The sequence below is a fragment of the Cebus imitator genome, unplaced genomic scaffold (assembly GCF_001604975.1).
Source record: "Cebus imitator isolate Cc_AM_T3 unplaced genomic scaffold, Cebus_imitator-1.0 Scaffold170, whole genome shotgun sequence".
In the NCBI taxonomy this organism is placed as follows: Eukaryota; Metazoa; Chordata; class Mammalia; order Primates; family Cebidae; genus Cebus; species Cebus imitator.
The window spans coordinates 1,862,787-1,877,813 of record NW_016107485.1 but is presented as its reverse complement, the minus strand read 5'-3'; the positions used below and the strand labels follow the sequence as shown (position 1 = coordinate 1,877,813).

Genomic DNA, 15,027 nt, shown 5'->3' with positions numbered 1-15,027 from the left:
AAAAAAAAAAAAAAAAAGAAAGAAAAAAAAAGATTAGTTGATTAATGCAAAGATTTGCACAGTGTCTGGACACATCATTTGCACTTGGTACCTGTGACTTATTACCTGAACATGAATCCCTTGATGAAAAAAAGCTTATAAGCCCCCACCAGACACTACAGGAAACAGGACGATACATGTTTGCTTTGGTTGGCCTGCCAACCCCTTTCATACACACACACACTCACAAGAATATACACTTTTCTCCATGGTAACCTCAGCCTTTTCTGGTAGAATCTTATTTCCTCAGACTGAGACCAAAACAATTGCTTCGTTTCTGTTTTCTTTCTTGTTATGCCTAGGCACACTGTCTGGACTAGGCCTTTCCCAGTCTCAGAATGAGGGATCTCTGCGGCTGCTTAATCTCTTTTGCTAGTGAGGGATAATGACTCGGGAACAGAGAGAAGGTAAAGGAGATTCTGTGAGTGACCGTAGCAGGGCTTCTTCATGAGCTTTGGAAGAAATTCATTCAACATGTGTATTGACCAATTCCAAGTCAGGCCTTATTGCAAGGACTAGAAATATAGCAGGTCCTGTGTTCATAGCGTTTACAATATGAGGGAAGAAATGGATACAAAAAAAAAAAAGCAAATTATGGGGATGGAAACAATAGATGGAGATAGACAGAGAATAGGGTGGGGAGAAGAGTAAAGAATCAGCCTCTCTGAGGAGAGCTGGTCTAGTTCAAGGAACAGAAAGGAAGAGGGAGAATGCAGCTGCTGAAGCTGGAGAGGAGCTAGGGCCCAGGCAGGAAGGGCTGTATCCAGAGTTCAGGTTTTCAGCTTGAGGGAAATGCAGAGCTCCGAAGGGTTTGGAGCAGGAGTGACATTACCTGAAAGGGGTCTGAAGACCCTTCTCCCCACTCCCACCTCCCCCACCAGGCCCAGCTGGCCCGGGCACTATATGACAACACTGCTGAGTCCCCCCAGGAGCTCTCCTTCCGCCGAGGGGACGTCCTACGGGTCCTGCAGAGGGAGGGCGCTGGTGGACTGGACGGCTGGTGCCTCTGCTCCCTACACGGCCAGCAGGGCATTGTGCCCGCCAACAGGGTGAAGCTCCTGCCTGCTGGCCCAGCACCCAAGCCCAGCCTCTCTCCTGCGCCCCCAGCCCAGCCTGGCTCACCATATCCAGCCCCAGATCACAGCAATGAGGACCAGGAGGTAAGAGTGGGAGCCTCCCCAACCCCAAGCCAGAAGAGCCCCATTCCTCCCCTACTGTCCCTACCCAGGGCCTGCAGCAGGTGGGCAGGGAGAACGCTGAGGCCACAGCTCTTCACTGCTCTGCACTGGACAAAACTTGTCTACCAAACATTCTGAGCTGTGGCCCTCTCAGTATAGAGGGAGTTGGAAGGTCTCTAAGCTCCTTGAACTCAGACATTATCTGATCACTGCTCCCTCCGTTCCTCCTGATCCCCCATCTATTTGATCCCTCAGGTATATGTGGTGCCACCCCCAGCTCGGCCCTGTCCAGCCTCAGGACTTCCAGCTGGACCTCGCCCACCCTCTCCTGACCCCATCTACAAGATCCCCAGGGCCAGTGGGACCCAGCTGGCTGCCCCCAGAGATGTCTTGGAGGTGAGGGTTAGAGGTCCCTGTGTACGTTGGGTGGGAGACAGATGGCCCCAAGGGAGGGTTCATTGCTGAGCTGACAGGTAACTGACCACTCCTCTCCACAGGTCTACGATGTGCCCCCAACCGCCCTCCGGGGGCCCTCCAGTGGCCCCTATGACTGCCCTGCCTCCTTTTCCCACCCTCTGACCCGGGTTGCCCTGCAGCCCCCTGAAGAGGATGATGCTCCCTATGATGTGCCTCTGACCCCAAAGCCACCTGCAGAGCTGGAACCAGATCTGGAGTGGGAAGGAGGCCGAGAGCCAGGGCCCCCCATCTACACTGCTCCCTCCAACCTGAAACGAGCATCAGCTTTACTCAATCTGTATGAAGCACCCGAGGAACTGCTGGCAGACAGGGAGGGCAGGGGCACTGATGAGGGGATCTACGATGTGCCCCTGCTGGGGCCAGAGGCTCCCCCTTCTCCAGAGTCCCCTGGAGCCTCGGCCTCCCTTCACCTGGACGCCATGGCCCAGCTTCTGCCCAGAAGTCCCCCACCTCCACACAGGCCTCGGCTCCCCTCAGCTGAGAGCCTGTCCCGCCGCCCTCTCCCTGCCCTGCCTGTCCCTGAGGCTCCCAGCCCCTCCCCAGCACCCTCTCCTGCCCCAGGACGGAAGGGCAGCATCCAGGACCGGCCTCTGCCCCCACCTCCACCCCGCCTGCCTGGCTTTGGGGGCACCAAGGTTGAGTGGGATCCAGAGGGCAGGGAGGTGCAAGATGACCCAGCAGGACACCACAATGAGTACGAGGGCATTCCGATGGCCGAGGAGTATGACTACGTCCACCTGAAGGTGAGTGCCCCTCAACAGCCCCACCAGGGGGACCCTTGGGAGACCAAGGGGAGGAATGTGGAGGCCTAGGGCACAGAGGCAGAGCCTCCCTGCCTCCCTTCTGTCCCCCTTCCCTCTCCCTTGGCCCTCCACCCTGCAACCTCAGTACTTGGCCACAACACTTGTACCAGTGCCACACCGTTTTCCTCTAGACCCAGCCTGGGGCCACCAGAGCTCTCTAGAGTCAAGGGACTACAACCTCTGATAACAGAAGTGTCCTTGGGAAGGAAGTGGGGCTAGGAAGGGGCAGAAAGGCTACAGAGGCCACCCCGTCCTGCTCCCTCACCCCAGCACTGAGACTCAATTCCCTCCTGCAGGGCATGGACAAAGCTCAGGGACCCAGGCCCCCGGATCAGTCCTGCACAGAGGATCCTGAACTGCCTGAGAGTCGGATGCCAGCAGCACCACAGGTGACCCTGGCGGGAATGGTGCTAGGGAAGGGGGCTGGGGAGGGAGGAACAGGGACTTGGGAGAAGAGCTGAGCCATCAAACATGGAAGGAAAGAGGTTAGGATGGAGTGAGAGTTCACAGGAAGCAGGGAGGGACAGAGTGGAGGCGAGTTAGAATCCTACAGGAAGGAACTGGAACTTGGAAGAGGATGTTAGGAATTCAGAAAGAGTGGAAAGAATGTGTTGGAGAGGAGTCAGAAAAGCAAGCAGCCAGGAGAGCAGAAAGTTTCTGAGCTGTGGGGTCAGAGCTGGGCCTGGGGACTTCTAAGCTTCCTTCCAACTGTGAATTCCTGGGCTCCTAAGAGACCTGGCTTCTAATCCCAGCTCCACTATTGAGAAGCCAGGGGCTTTGAAGCCACCAGTTAATCTCTCTAGGCCTCAGAAAGTGAGGTGGTTTCCTCAACCCTGTGTAGATGGTTGCACCACAATAGCTGCCATTTATCAGATGTTTACCAAGTACCAGATCCTGTGCTAGGCACATTGCATGCGTTAATATTAACCATAGTCACAGTTAATACACATCTGAGGCTGGGCATGGTGGCTTACGCCTGTAATCCCAGCACTTTGGGAGACCAAGGTGGGCGGATCACTTGAGGTCAGGAGTTCGAGACCAGCCTGGACAACATGGTGAAAACCCATCTTTAAAAAAAAAAAAAATACACATCTGGTGCTCATGGAGTGCAATGCAAACCTCTGTGCTAAGCCCTTTCTCTACATCATCTCAGTTGATCTTCACTGCAGCCTCATGAGGTACATACTAGTACTGCACTATCTAGTACAGTAGCTACATATGGCTATTGAGCACTCAAGATATGGCTAGTTCAAATTGAAATATGCTACGAATATAAAATGCACCCTGGATTTTGCAGACTTAGTCGGGGAAAAAATATCAGTAATTTTCATATTGATTATATGTTGAAAATATAACATTTTTATATTTGTAGTTAGATAAAATATACCAGGATTTTTTTTTTTTTACTGCTTTTAATGTGGCTACTAACACATCTAAAATTTCATATGTAGTTTCCATAATGTTTATATGGACAGTACAGTCCTAGACTCCCTGTTTTAGAGTTAAGGAAACCAAGTTCAAAGCCTTGTCTGAAATCAAGTTTGAGGTTATTTGAATCCAGATGTATCTGATATCAAGCGTGGGCACTTCACTGCCACTCTCTCTAGAATCTAAACTTTCTGATGGGCAGAGATAAGAATTAAAAGTATTGCCCTTGGGAAGAAAGGGAGGAAGGAGAAAAGAAGTGAGGGAGGAAATGGCACTAATGAGAATGTTCCCTCTGACCACTCCTCTTGCCCCTCAGGAGTCCCTGTCCCCAGGGGAGCCGCTGGTTCTGTCCACTGGAGACCTACAGCTCCTGCACTTCTACGCTGGGCAATGCCAGAGCCACTACTCGGCCCTGCAGGCGGCCGTGGCAGCCCTGATGTCCAATTCCCAGGCTAATCAGCCCCCACGCCTCTTCGTGCCCCACAGCAAGAGGGTGGTGGTGGCTGCTCACCGCCTGGTGTTTGTTGGGGACACCCTGGGCCGGCTGGCAGCCTCTGCCCCTCTCCGAGCACAGGTCAGGGCTGCAGGTACAGCGCTGGGCCAGGCATTGCGGGCCACTGTGCTGGCTGTCAAGGGAGCTGCCCTGGGCTACCCATCCAGCCCTGCAATCCAAGAGATGGTGCAGTGTGTAACAGAACTGGCAGGACAGGCCCTGCGATTCACCACCCTGCTCACCAGCCTGGCTCCCTGAAGGTCCTTTGGCACAGTGCTGCCCCTCCCCTGCCTGCCAAAGCCCCCCTCTAGCCTTAGGTGGCTGGAGGACTTTGTTAAGGGACTAGGAGAGGTGAAGGTATCTTTCCCTTCTCCTGCCCTTTCTGTCATCTCAGCCTCTCACAGAGGTGTCTTCTCCCCCAACCCACAGCTTTTTGTACGAGCCATTTTGTATAAATTATTTATATTTAATACTATTCCCTGTTTTGTCAGGAGCAGGTACTAGGCTCTGGGGCAGGGAGGAACTGGACCCTTCTCTCCTCAGCCTAGGGTGGAGGTTACTGCACTGCCACCCACCTCTGGAAGACTGACCATGAAGAGTCAGGTGGCAAAAACCTGGGGCCATACAGAGCCTCTCTCTTTTTCTGTTTCTTGGCACTAGAAGATCAGTGCTGCACTATTAGCTGAGAGGGCAAGACATAAACTGCCCAGAGATTGAAGGTCTCAGAGAGACCAGAGGGCTTCTCCCCACAGAAGGCAGGAAAGAGTCCAGAAAACCCATGTCTGGGACCCAGACATGGGTGTGCACCTCAATAAACCCTGCTGTCTGCCTCCCTGACTCTGCCTCTTGGGAGCATGGTGAGCAACCCTGGTGCTCAGCAGCTATACCTATTGGACACACACTGAACAGGATGCCTTTTGGGGTTTGGGGGAGATTTTGCTCCTTTCTTCAACAACTATTCACTGGACAAGTTTTTTGCTCTCATGATGCACCAGGCACAGTTCTGCAAGTATATTGTGAATGTATCATTCCAGTGGGATACACAAATAAGTCAGTTAACATATATAAATAAAAACACAAACCTGCCATAGATTTGACATTTGCTGGTGATGGAAATCAGCAGGGTGATATGAAGAAACTAAGTAGATGAGAGGAGAGGCCAGTGAAGGAGACTTTAGACAGGATGGTTGAAAGGTGAGCTCTGAACCGAAACCTAAAGGAGTAGAGTCCAAGGACTAGTGTCACAAGAAGGCAAACCCCGATGACTGACCAGAGAGCCTTCCTTCAAGACTTCATTGTCAAATGATGTCATTAGAGAGGTGTCAATGTGGAGAGAAGCTGGCCACACAAGGACCTTGAAATGTGCCGTCCTGGAGAGGCCACCCCAACTAAAGGCCCAGCCTCAGCTTTGCACCACAGGATAGCTCTGGCCAACTAGAGACTGCTGCTGGCCAGTCTGGGCACCCTCTTCCTTAGGTGACCCCAAGAGGGTCCAGGCTTTTACTCAGCTTCCCAGGTAGATATCGCAGGATGACCTACTCATCATCCTTCTGGACAAACCATTTTCTGGAGGATCTGCATGGCGTGGTGGCTCGCACCTTTATCCCAGCACTTTGGGAGGCTGAGGCTAGAGCACTGCTTGAATTCAAGAGTATGAGACCAGCCTTGGCAACACAGTGAGACCCTGTCTTAACAAAACATCAAAAAATTAGCCAAGTGTGGTAGCATGTGCATGTAGTCCCAGCTACTTGGGAGGCAGAGGTAGAAGGATCACTTGAGCCAGGGAGGTGGAGACTGCAATGGGCTGTGATCAAGCCACTGTGCTCTAGCCTGGGCAAGAGAGTGAGATACTGTCTCAAAAAAAGAATTTCCCATATATGGAAAATTTCTGAACAGAGGAGTTAAGTTAAAGGTGTGTTTCAGTGGAGAGAAGGGGGAATGATTTTCTGGCTGACTATGATAGAAAACTCCTTTCCAGCCCTTACCTACGATTAGAGAATGAAGCATCTATCAGGTAACAAATCTCTTAGAGAAGTGTGTCTCTACCTTTAATGTATTATACCTATACCTGGGGATCTGGTTAAAATACAGATTAGGATTCAAGGGTCTGGGATTCTGTATTTCTAATGAGCTCCCAGGTATGCTGCTAGTTCATGAACCACACTTTGAGTAGCAATTCTAGAGATTAGGGAAGGCTTCTCTAGCAAAGATGCTTGAGCTGAGAGCTGAAGGATGAGGGAAATGTGACTAAGAAGCTTTTTAGGTGCAGGAACCAGCTTGTTCAAAGGCCTTGTGGCACTGGGAAAACTAGAGGAAGGTCTGTGGCTGGAGAGCAGAGAGTTTGGGGAAATAAGTGAGAAGGAACTACAGAGCACATATGACCTGGCATGCAGAACCACGTATGAGGTATCTAGAGTTTTAATATTCACCTTGGCAGTGAGGAGACACCACTGAAGGCTGCTTAGCAGGGAAGGCACACGATCAGATCTGCATTTTGAAAAGATCATTCCATCTGCACTATAAATGACATATGGGTGGCAGGGATGTATAAACAAAGTGGAAGCAGAATGTCAGTTAGGAATTAGGGAGCCAAAGTGATCTTTCCAACAGGTAGTTTGTCCATTACTGGTAGAGATGGAGAGATGTGGGATATCTGAGAATATATAGGAGGTAAAATGGACTGAATTTTGTAAATGATTCAACATGGGTAAGGAAGAAAAAGCTTTAAGGCCTGTTGCCTGAGCATCTGGAAGCAATGCGATGTTGAGGGTGCCATTCACTGCAGAAAGAAGCAGTGGAGGACAACCAAGTTATAGGGGGAAAGCACGAGTTTGGTCTTGAACATACCGAGTTGGAGGTCCCTGTGAGTCATCCAAGGTGAAGGTCAGATAAGAGGTGGGTCTGGAGCTCAGAACAGAGGTGGAAGCTGGAGTTGTCAGTTTGGGCATCAGGTTTGTATTGTTTGTATGGGTGGTGATTGAAGCTGCAAGCATGGGTGAGATCCCAAGGTGGAGAGTGTGAAATGAGAGAAGGGCCTAGGGCTGTCTCTAAGGATTCCAGACACTGAACGATGGTGTCTAAATGATACAGACAGGAATGGCCCTAGAAGCCAGCACCACCAGCCTTGTCACTACCAATAACAGACCCTTCCTGCAGTTGCTTCACCCGGCTGAACTTCAACCACTGCCTCAAGAACCAGGACTATAATGGCCTGCCCATGCTCAGCACCAATGCCATGACCTGGAAGATGGTTTCTGCAGTGGAGAAAAGGGGAGCAGAAGGGACTTAGCAGCCAAGGAAGACAGTGTTTAGAGAAAGAGGGGGTCAACAGTGCCAAATGCTGTTGAGAAATGGAGATTCAACCAGGATGGGAGTGGTGAAACCTAGGGAAGTGATCTCCTTGTAGAGGACTGAAGCTAGCTAGGGCTGAATACAGGGCCAAGCCAGTCTTCCATATGCATAAGTTGGACTGCAGTAGCCAGCTTACATGTCTGTCTCCCTGGAGTAATGGTTTCCAAGGTGGACCTTGTCCACCCTATTATCCTTAAAGTCAAGTGCAAGTCCTAAAACGTAGGAGACACTTAAATTTTACTGATTAGTGAATGAGTGGATGAATGAATGAATGAGTGATGGCAAATGATTGGAAGCAGAGGAAGAATCTCTGGCATCTGCCTGGACTAGCTACTATCCTTCAGCCTTTTTTCCTTTTTACCGCAATGGCCCGCAGACCCAGGAAAGAGACGACAGAGCCCCCTTCCCCTCCCTCCCCTGGGCCCTGGCCCCCCTTCCTCTCTGTGACGAAGAGTCTGGACCGAAGGTTCTGCTGACGTGGGAAGGGGAGGAGAGTCTAGAGGAAGGGGAGGGGAAAGCAGCGCAGGGATCGCAGAGACCGAGGAGGCGCCCGCGGCTGCAGAGCTGCAGAGCGGGATCTCTTCGGGTTCTCTGTGTCGGGGCAGCCGGCACGCAACTGGGCCAGAGGACAGCGCATCCTTTCGGGGCAGGCCGGCAGGGGCCCTGCGGTCGGCAAGCTGGCTCCCCGGGTGGCTACTGGGACCCCCGAGCCCAATGGCGGGGGCGGCGGCAAAATCGACAACACTGTAGAGATCACCCCCACCTCCAACGGAGTAAGTGCCCGCGCCCCAGGTGGCGACGCCATCCTCTCCCCGCACCCCCGCCCCCGCCGAGCGCCCGGCATTTTCCTCCTGCGCATCTTGCGCCCCTGACTGCCTGCCTAGCCCTCGCTCCGGCCCGCCCCCTGCCCTTGCTCTGCGGTTTCCTCCGCTTCACCCTTTTCCTGCCACCCCCTGCCCCCCAACAGCAGGTCGGGACCCTCGGAGATGCGGTGCCCACGGAGCAGCTGCAGGGTGAGCGGGAGCGCGAGCGGGAGGGGGAGGGCGACGCGGGCGGCGACGGACTGGGCAGCAGCCTGTCGCTGGCCGTGCCCCCCGGCCCCCTCAGCTTTGAGGCTCTCCTCGCCCAGGTGGGGGCGCTGGGCGGCGGCCAGCAGCTGCAGCTCGGCCTCTGCTGCCTGCCGGTGCTCTTCGTGGCGCTGGGCATGGCCTCGGACCCCATCTTCACGCTGGCGCCCCCGCTGCATTGCCATTACGGGGTCTTCCCCCCCAATGCCTCTGGCTGGGAGCAGCCCCCCAATGCCAGCGGCGTCAGCGTCGCCAGCGCGGCCCTAGCAGCTAGCGCCGCCAGCCGTGTTGCCACCAGTACCGACCCCTCGTGCAGCGGCTTCGCACCGCCGGACTTCAACCATTGCCTCAAGGATTGGGACTATAATGGCCTGCCAGTGCTCACCACCAACGCCATCGGCCAGGTGAGGCGGCCAGGCGGGCCGCGGGTCTGGGGGCGGGCAGAGAGCGGCGAGGGCTGGGCCTCACGCCCGCTGCACCCTTCTCACATCCCCAGTGGGATCTGGTGTGTGACCTGGGCTGGCAGGTGATCCTGGAGCAGATCCTCTTCATCTTGGGCTTTGCCTCCGGCTACCTGTTCCTGGGTTACCCCGCAGACAGGTGAGGGCTGTCGTGGGGGCAGGGCTGGTAGAAAGGAGGGGGTGCTAGGGAAGCTAGCCCAAGCAGCGGGCGTTTGCAAGAGGTCGATGACGATTCACTGGACTCTACAGTCTTCTCCAGACTTCTATTCAATGGCTTACCCTTGTCTCAACTTCACTCCCCATCAAGAAATACACCTTCCCTACCTCCTACGTGCAAGGGAATGACTCATCCTCCATGGACTATTGGCCCCATTCCCACTGATTAGTGGCCCCCGATCCGTGAATCAATGGCCTCATCTCACCAGAGAATAGTCTCATCCCCACTAATAGCCCACGTGGACTGTCAGCTCCATGTCAGTGACCTCATTCCTGAAGATCAATATGTTAATTCCTAAACACCAACAGCTCCATTCCCACTGACCAGTAGTTCAACTTCACGAACAAATTACCCCATTTCTGACCAGTGGCCCCTCCCCTACAAGTCAATAACTATCTCCAAAGAAAATACCCTCCAACTCAATAACCCACAGCCCCATGCCTGCCACCAAATGACCTCAGCCTCTGTGGATGAATAATAGTCCTGCCCTCATGGATCCTCAGGGATTTGAGATTCTCTCACAAAATCCTCATTTCCATGAGTCAGTAGCTTCACCTGCAGAGATCAACTGCCCAATCCCAGCAACCAATAACTCTTCCCACAGATCAAAAATCTCTTCTCTGATTCTGGTCACCATCACCACTGACCAGGTGCTCTCACTGCACTGAACATCCTCATGGAGGATTAGACTCAGTCCCATTGATCCACAATCCCATCCAAGTGGATAAATAGTTCAACGTCTATGGATCAAAGGCATCCCAACACTCAGTAGTTAATTCCTTAAAATCAGTACCCATTTTCACTGCCCAATAGTCACATACCTCTGTGGACTAATGATCCTAAACCCACAGGTCAATGGCCCATCCCTATGCATCAGTGGCCTCAGTGCCACAGACCAGTAGCCTCATTCCTATGGAACAATGGTTTTATCCCCAAAGATCAATAATTTGGTCTCCTAAAATCAGTAGTCTTCAGCACATTAGTCAATAAATCCATCCTAATGGAAAAATGCCCCACGCCATTAGGTCAATAGCCTAACTCCCAGGGATTGGTGCCTGATTTCCAATGACCACAAGCTCCCTATCTTCATCTCCATAGATCAGTGGTCTTATCCCCAAAGATCAATAGCCCGGCCTCCAAGGATCAGTAACCATGTCTTCACTAACTCATAGTTAGTGACCATCATCACTTACCAATAGTGTCATCTCTCCTGGTCTGTGTCCTTATCCTTACTGATTATCCCCATGGATTAATAGATTCTTCCCACTGATCAATAGTCCTACCCCACAGATTAACAGACCCATGACCATGTCCCCACTGCCCACTGACCTTTCTTCTTTTTTTTTTTTGAGATGGAGTCTCGCTCTGTTACTCAGGCTGGAGTGCAGTGGTGCAGTCTCTGCTCACTGCAACATCCACCTCCTGAGTTCAAGTGATTCTCCTGCCTCAGCCTCCCAAGTAGCTGGGACTACAGGTGTGTGCCACCACACCTGGCAAATTTTTATATTTTTAGTAGAGACCAGGTTTCACCATGTTGGCCAGGCTGGTCTTGAACTCCTGACTTTAGGCGATCTGCCCTCCTTGGCCTCCCAAAGTGCTGGAATTACAAGCTTGAGCCACCGCACTTGGCCCCTACTCAACATCCTTAACATATTAATAGACCAGTGTCCCACCTCCATGGAACAATGGTCTCATCTCCAAAAACCAATTACTCGGTCCCCTAATATCATTAACTTTACCTTCGCTGACCAGTAGTATCCCCATGCATAAGTGGCCAATAGCTCCCCTCCACAGGTTAATAGTTTCAACTCCATATATCAATGACCCTCCCCCAAATCTCCTCTGAACAGTCTGAGCAAGACAAACTCCATCCCCACTGACCCTTAGCTCTATTCCTAAGGATGAATGGTCCCAAATCTCCTAAGCAATATACCATCCCTTCTGATGAGTGATCTCACATCCAATGACAAGTGCCCTAATCTCTGAACAATAGCCCTCATCTGCAAGAGTCAATGTTCCCACCTCTTACAGAACCACAGCCACACCCATGGTCCCCATCCCATCCCATCTTCTCAAGCCTCTGTCCAGCTCTTGCTCTCAGATCTTCATTCTCAAACCTCTAGCTCTGAAGTGTGCAACTCGGTCTCACCCAGCAACCTCCCCACCACCAGAGAGTCTGGGTGACCGGAAGCTTTTTCCACTTTCTAGGTTTGGCCGTCGTGGGATTGTGTTGCTGACCTTGGGGCTGGTGGGTCCCTGTGGAGTAGGAGGGGCTGCTGCAGGCTCCTCCACAGGCGTGATGGCACTCCGATTCCTCCTCGGCTTTCTGCTTGCCGGTGTTGACCTGGGTGTCTACCTAATGCGTAAGTGCCACCCTCCCAGAATTCCCTCCCTTGGGTGTCATGCCTACCTGCCTGCATCCCCAGGCTGTCCCCACTGCCCCCTAGGCCACATTTCAGCTGCCTAGAATCTCAGCTATCTTTCTGCCCAGGCCCTTAAAGAATCCAGGGCTCTTGCTTCTCTCCACACCTGTCTCCCCCTCCCCACAATCTTTAAAGTCTTTGCCCCGGACTTACTGCTCCCAGGGAATAAGATGCTATTCCCTGGAAGCAGTAAGTCCAGGGACAAGGATTGTCCCTGGCTGTGTGAACTTGGACAAGGGTTAATGTGAAGGTCAAATAAGAGGCCTGATGTGAAAGGGCCTTTAAACTGGAAATGCTGAACACTCACCAGGGACTCTGGCCCTAGAGCCCTCCTAGGTTTGAGCAGGAGAGGAGAGAGGACTGAACAGTCTCTCCAATCCATGTCACCCAGAGGTTAGCAAGGGAGGCGAGGGCTGCAGCCTCCACTCTGGGTCTGACCTCGCTCTCTGTCCTCCTCCCTCCCTCTCTCCTCTTCTCTCTCGTGCCTTCTTCCTCCCTGGCCTCCCTCTCCTCTTTCCACCCCTGCTGTATCTCCAGGCCTGGAGCTGTGCGACCCAACACAGAGGCTTCGGGTGGCCCTGGCAGGGGAGTTGGTGGGGGTGGGAGGGCACTTCCTGTTCCTGGGCCTGGCCCTTGTCTCTAAGGATTGGCGATTCCTGCAGCGAATGATCACCGCTCCCTGCATCCTCTTCCTGTTTTATGGGTCAGTATTGCCCTTCACCTGTCATCTGGCAATTCCCATCTCTGCCTCCAAACTAGCCCTAGCCCAAAGACCCCTCCTCTTCTCCGACCACCCCTGGTCCAGGCCTACCCCAGCCCCAGTCCCTCAGAGGTGGGTGTTTCCCACCCCTAGATCAGGAGAGGGGAGGCCTCACAGTGTACCCCTTCCACCCTGCCCACAGCTGGCCTGGTCTGTTCCTGGAGTCCGCGCGGTGGCTGATAGTGAAGCGGCAGATCGAAGAGGCTCAGTCTGTGCTGAGGATCCTGGCTGAGCGAAACCGGCCCCATGGGCAGATGCTGGGGGAGGAAGCCCAGGAGGCCCTGCAGGGTAAGAGATGGGGTCCCTGCGAGTGTTGCCTCACTTGCACACATGACAGTGCCCTCTGAATGGTTGCAGCTGTGCCACCTTCCCCAGAGTCCGTACCACCCATGTGGGAGGATCCTGTCTTCTCAGGGTTTTCTTCTGACAGCTCCTCTCTCTCTCCCAAAGACCTGGAGAATACCTGCCCTCTCCCTGCAACATCCTCCTTTTCCTTCGCTTCCCTCCTCAACTACCGCAACATCTGGAAAAATCTACTTATCCTGGGCTTCACCAAGTGAGCCTGGGTGTCTGGGCTGAGGGCCTGGCCAGTAGCTGGAATGGGGGCTGGCTGGGTGGGAAGGACCCCTGCAGAGGATCATCAGCATGGTGGAAGGCTGCAGGAGGGGATTCAGACTCTGTTCTTTGCTTCCCCACCCCTTCTCACAGCTTCATTGCCCATGCCATTCGCCACTGCTACCAGCCTGTGGGAGGAGGAGGGAGCCCATCAGACTTCTACCTGTGCTCTCTGCTGGCCAGCGGCACCGCAGCCCTGGCCTGTGTCTTCCTGGGGGTTACCGTGGACCGATTTGGCCGCCGGGGCATCCTTCTTCTCTCCATGACCCTGACCGGCATTGCTTCCCTGGTCCTGCTGGGCCTGTGGGATTGTGAGCATCCTACCTTCCCCACAGTGTGGGCTCAACAAGGGAAACCCAACAGAGGTGCTTCAGACAGGCTCAGCCATTTCTTCTGGCACAGGCCTCCCAAGACAAGCCCCAGACCCTGCCCAGCTCTTCCACAAGCCTCTACCTGGCCACATGCCCTGTCTGCTCTCCCAGTCAATTACTGAATGCCCAGAGCCTGCCCAGCTAGACCCATGGGAACAGAGAGCCAAGGGGATGACACCGGGGACTAGGCCAGCCTTGGCCTCCACACCTCCGTTCATATCATCCCTCTTGCTTCTCCAGATCTGAATGAGGCTGCCGTCACCACTTTCTCTGTCCTTGGGCTCTTCTCCTCCCAAGCAGCCGCCATCCTCAGCACCCTCCTTGCTGCTGAAGTCATCCCCACCACTGTTCGGTGAGATAACGGGTGCCCCTGGGGGCAGAGCCACGTCCTTCTGCCTGAGGACAGTGCCTGCAGGCTGGAGGAGGGGTCTGCGGGAAAAGGGTAGGCAAGGGCACAGCTGTGGGCTGGGCTATTCCCCTCTGTCTCCCCTAGGGGCCGTGGCCTAGGCCTGATCATGGCACTGGGGGCGCTTGGGGGGCTGAGCGGCCCGGCCCAGCGCCTCCACATGGGCCATGGAGCCTTCCTGCAGCACGTGGTACTGGCAGCCTGCGCCCTCCTCTGCATTCTCAGCATTATGCTGCTGCCGGAGACCAAGCGCAAGCTCCTGCCCGAGGTCCTCCGGGATGGGGAGCTGTGTCGCCGGCCTTCCCTGCTGCGACAGCCACCCCCTAACCGCTGTGACCACGTCCCGCTGCTTGCCACCCCCAACCCTGCCCTCTGAGTGGCCTCTGAGTACCCTGACGGGAGGCTGGCCCACACAGAAAGGTGGCAAGATCAGGAAGACTGAGTAGGGAAGGGAGGGCTGCCCAGAAGGCTCAGAGGTACCTCACACCAGCCATCGTGGAGAGCTCAGAGGGCCGCCCCCACCCTGCCTCCTCCCTGCTGCTTTGCGTTCACTTCCCTGGCCAGAGTCAGGGGACAGGGAAAGAGCTCCACACTGTAACCACTGGGTCTGGGCTCCATCCTGCACCCAAAGACATCCTCCCAGACCTCATTCTTTCTTGCTTTGTCATTCTGTTTCAATAAAGACATTTGGAATAAATGAGCATATCATAGCCTGGACTTCCCTCCCTCCTGTTTGTCCTTCTATCTCCTGGGGGAAGGTTTTTCTCAGTGGAATGCACACCAGTAACAATCTCCCCTCTGCCTCCCTGTGCCCTGCCCCAAGTGGTAGCTGACAGACAGCTGTCACCACCTATTGACTGGTTGCTCTGCTGCCAGGACTGAGCTAGGCACTTGACACACTTGGTATCATTTAATTTTTACAGCATTGCAAGGTAGGT

General features: G+C 53.8%; 2 protein-coding genes across 4 annotated transcripts in view; both read left to right on the top strand.

The window, feature by feature from the left end:
- EFS (embryonal Fyn-associated substrate) overlaps positions 1 to 5,508 on the top strand; it is a 10,193-nt gene extending 4,685 nt beyond the window's left edge. Inside the window, exons 2-6 of the mRNA XM_017544542.2 lie at positions 921 to 1,199; positions 1,473 to 1,613; positions 1,715 to 2,437; positions 2,794 to 2,886; positions 4,242 to 5,508. Coding sequence (XP_017400031.1) covers positions 921 to 1,199; positions 1,473 to 1,613; positions 1,715 to 2,437; positions 2,794 to 2,886; positions 4,242 to 4,676 — 1,671 coding nt within the window. The 3' untranslated portion in view covers positions 4,677 to 5,508. The remainder of the gene's footprint in view (positions 1 to 920; positions 1,200 to 1,472; positions 1,614 to 1,714; positions 2,438 to 2,793; positions 2,887 to 4,241) is intronic.
- A 1,465-nt stretch (positions 5,509 to 6,973) lies between these two features.
- On the top strand, positions 6,974 to 14,799 carry SLC22A17 (solute carrier family 22 member 17). 3 transcript variants are annotated; one of them, XM_017544545.2, is made up of 10 exons: positions 6,974 to 8,542; positions 8,740 to 9,240; positions 9,333 to 9,436; positions 11,723 to 11,877; positions 12,475 to 12,640; positions 12,840 to 12,985; positions 13,148 to 13,253; positions 13,406 to 13,677; positions 13,924 to 14,035; positions 14,177 to 14,799. In XM_017544545.2, the coding sequence occupies exons 2-10, from the start codon at positions 8,974 to 8,976 to the stop codon at positions 14,463 to 14,465; spliced, it is 1,617 nt and encodes a 538-aa protein (XP_017400034.1). In that variant the 5' UTR covers positions 6,974 to 8,542; positions 8,740 to 8,973; the 3' UTR covers positions 14,466 to 14,799. The 3 variants fall into 3 exon arrangements, with proteins under 3 accessions (XP_017400034.1, XP_017400032.1, XP_017400035.1); XM_017544543.2 differs by having other exon boundaries at positions 8,737 to 9,240; XM_017544546.2 differs by having other exon boundaries at positions 6,992 to 8,542; positions 8,737 to 9,240; positions 13,406 to 13,623.
- The last annotated feature ends 228 nt before the right edge of the window (positions 14,800 to 15,027 follow it).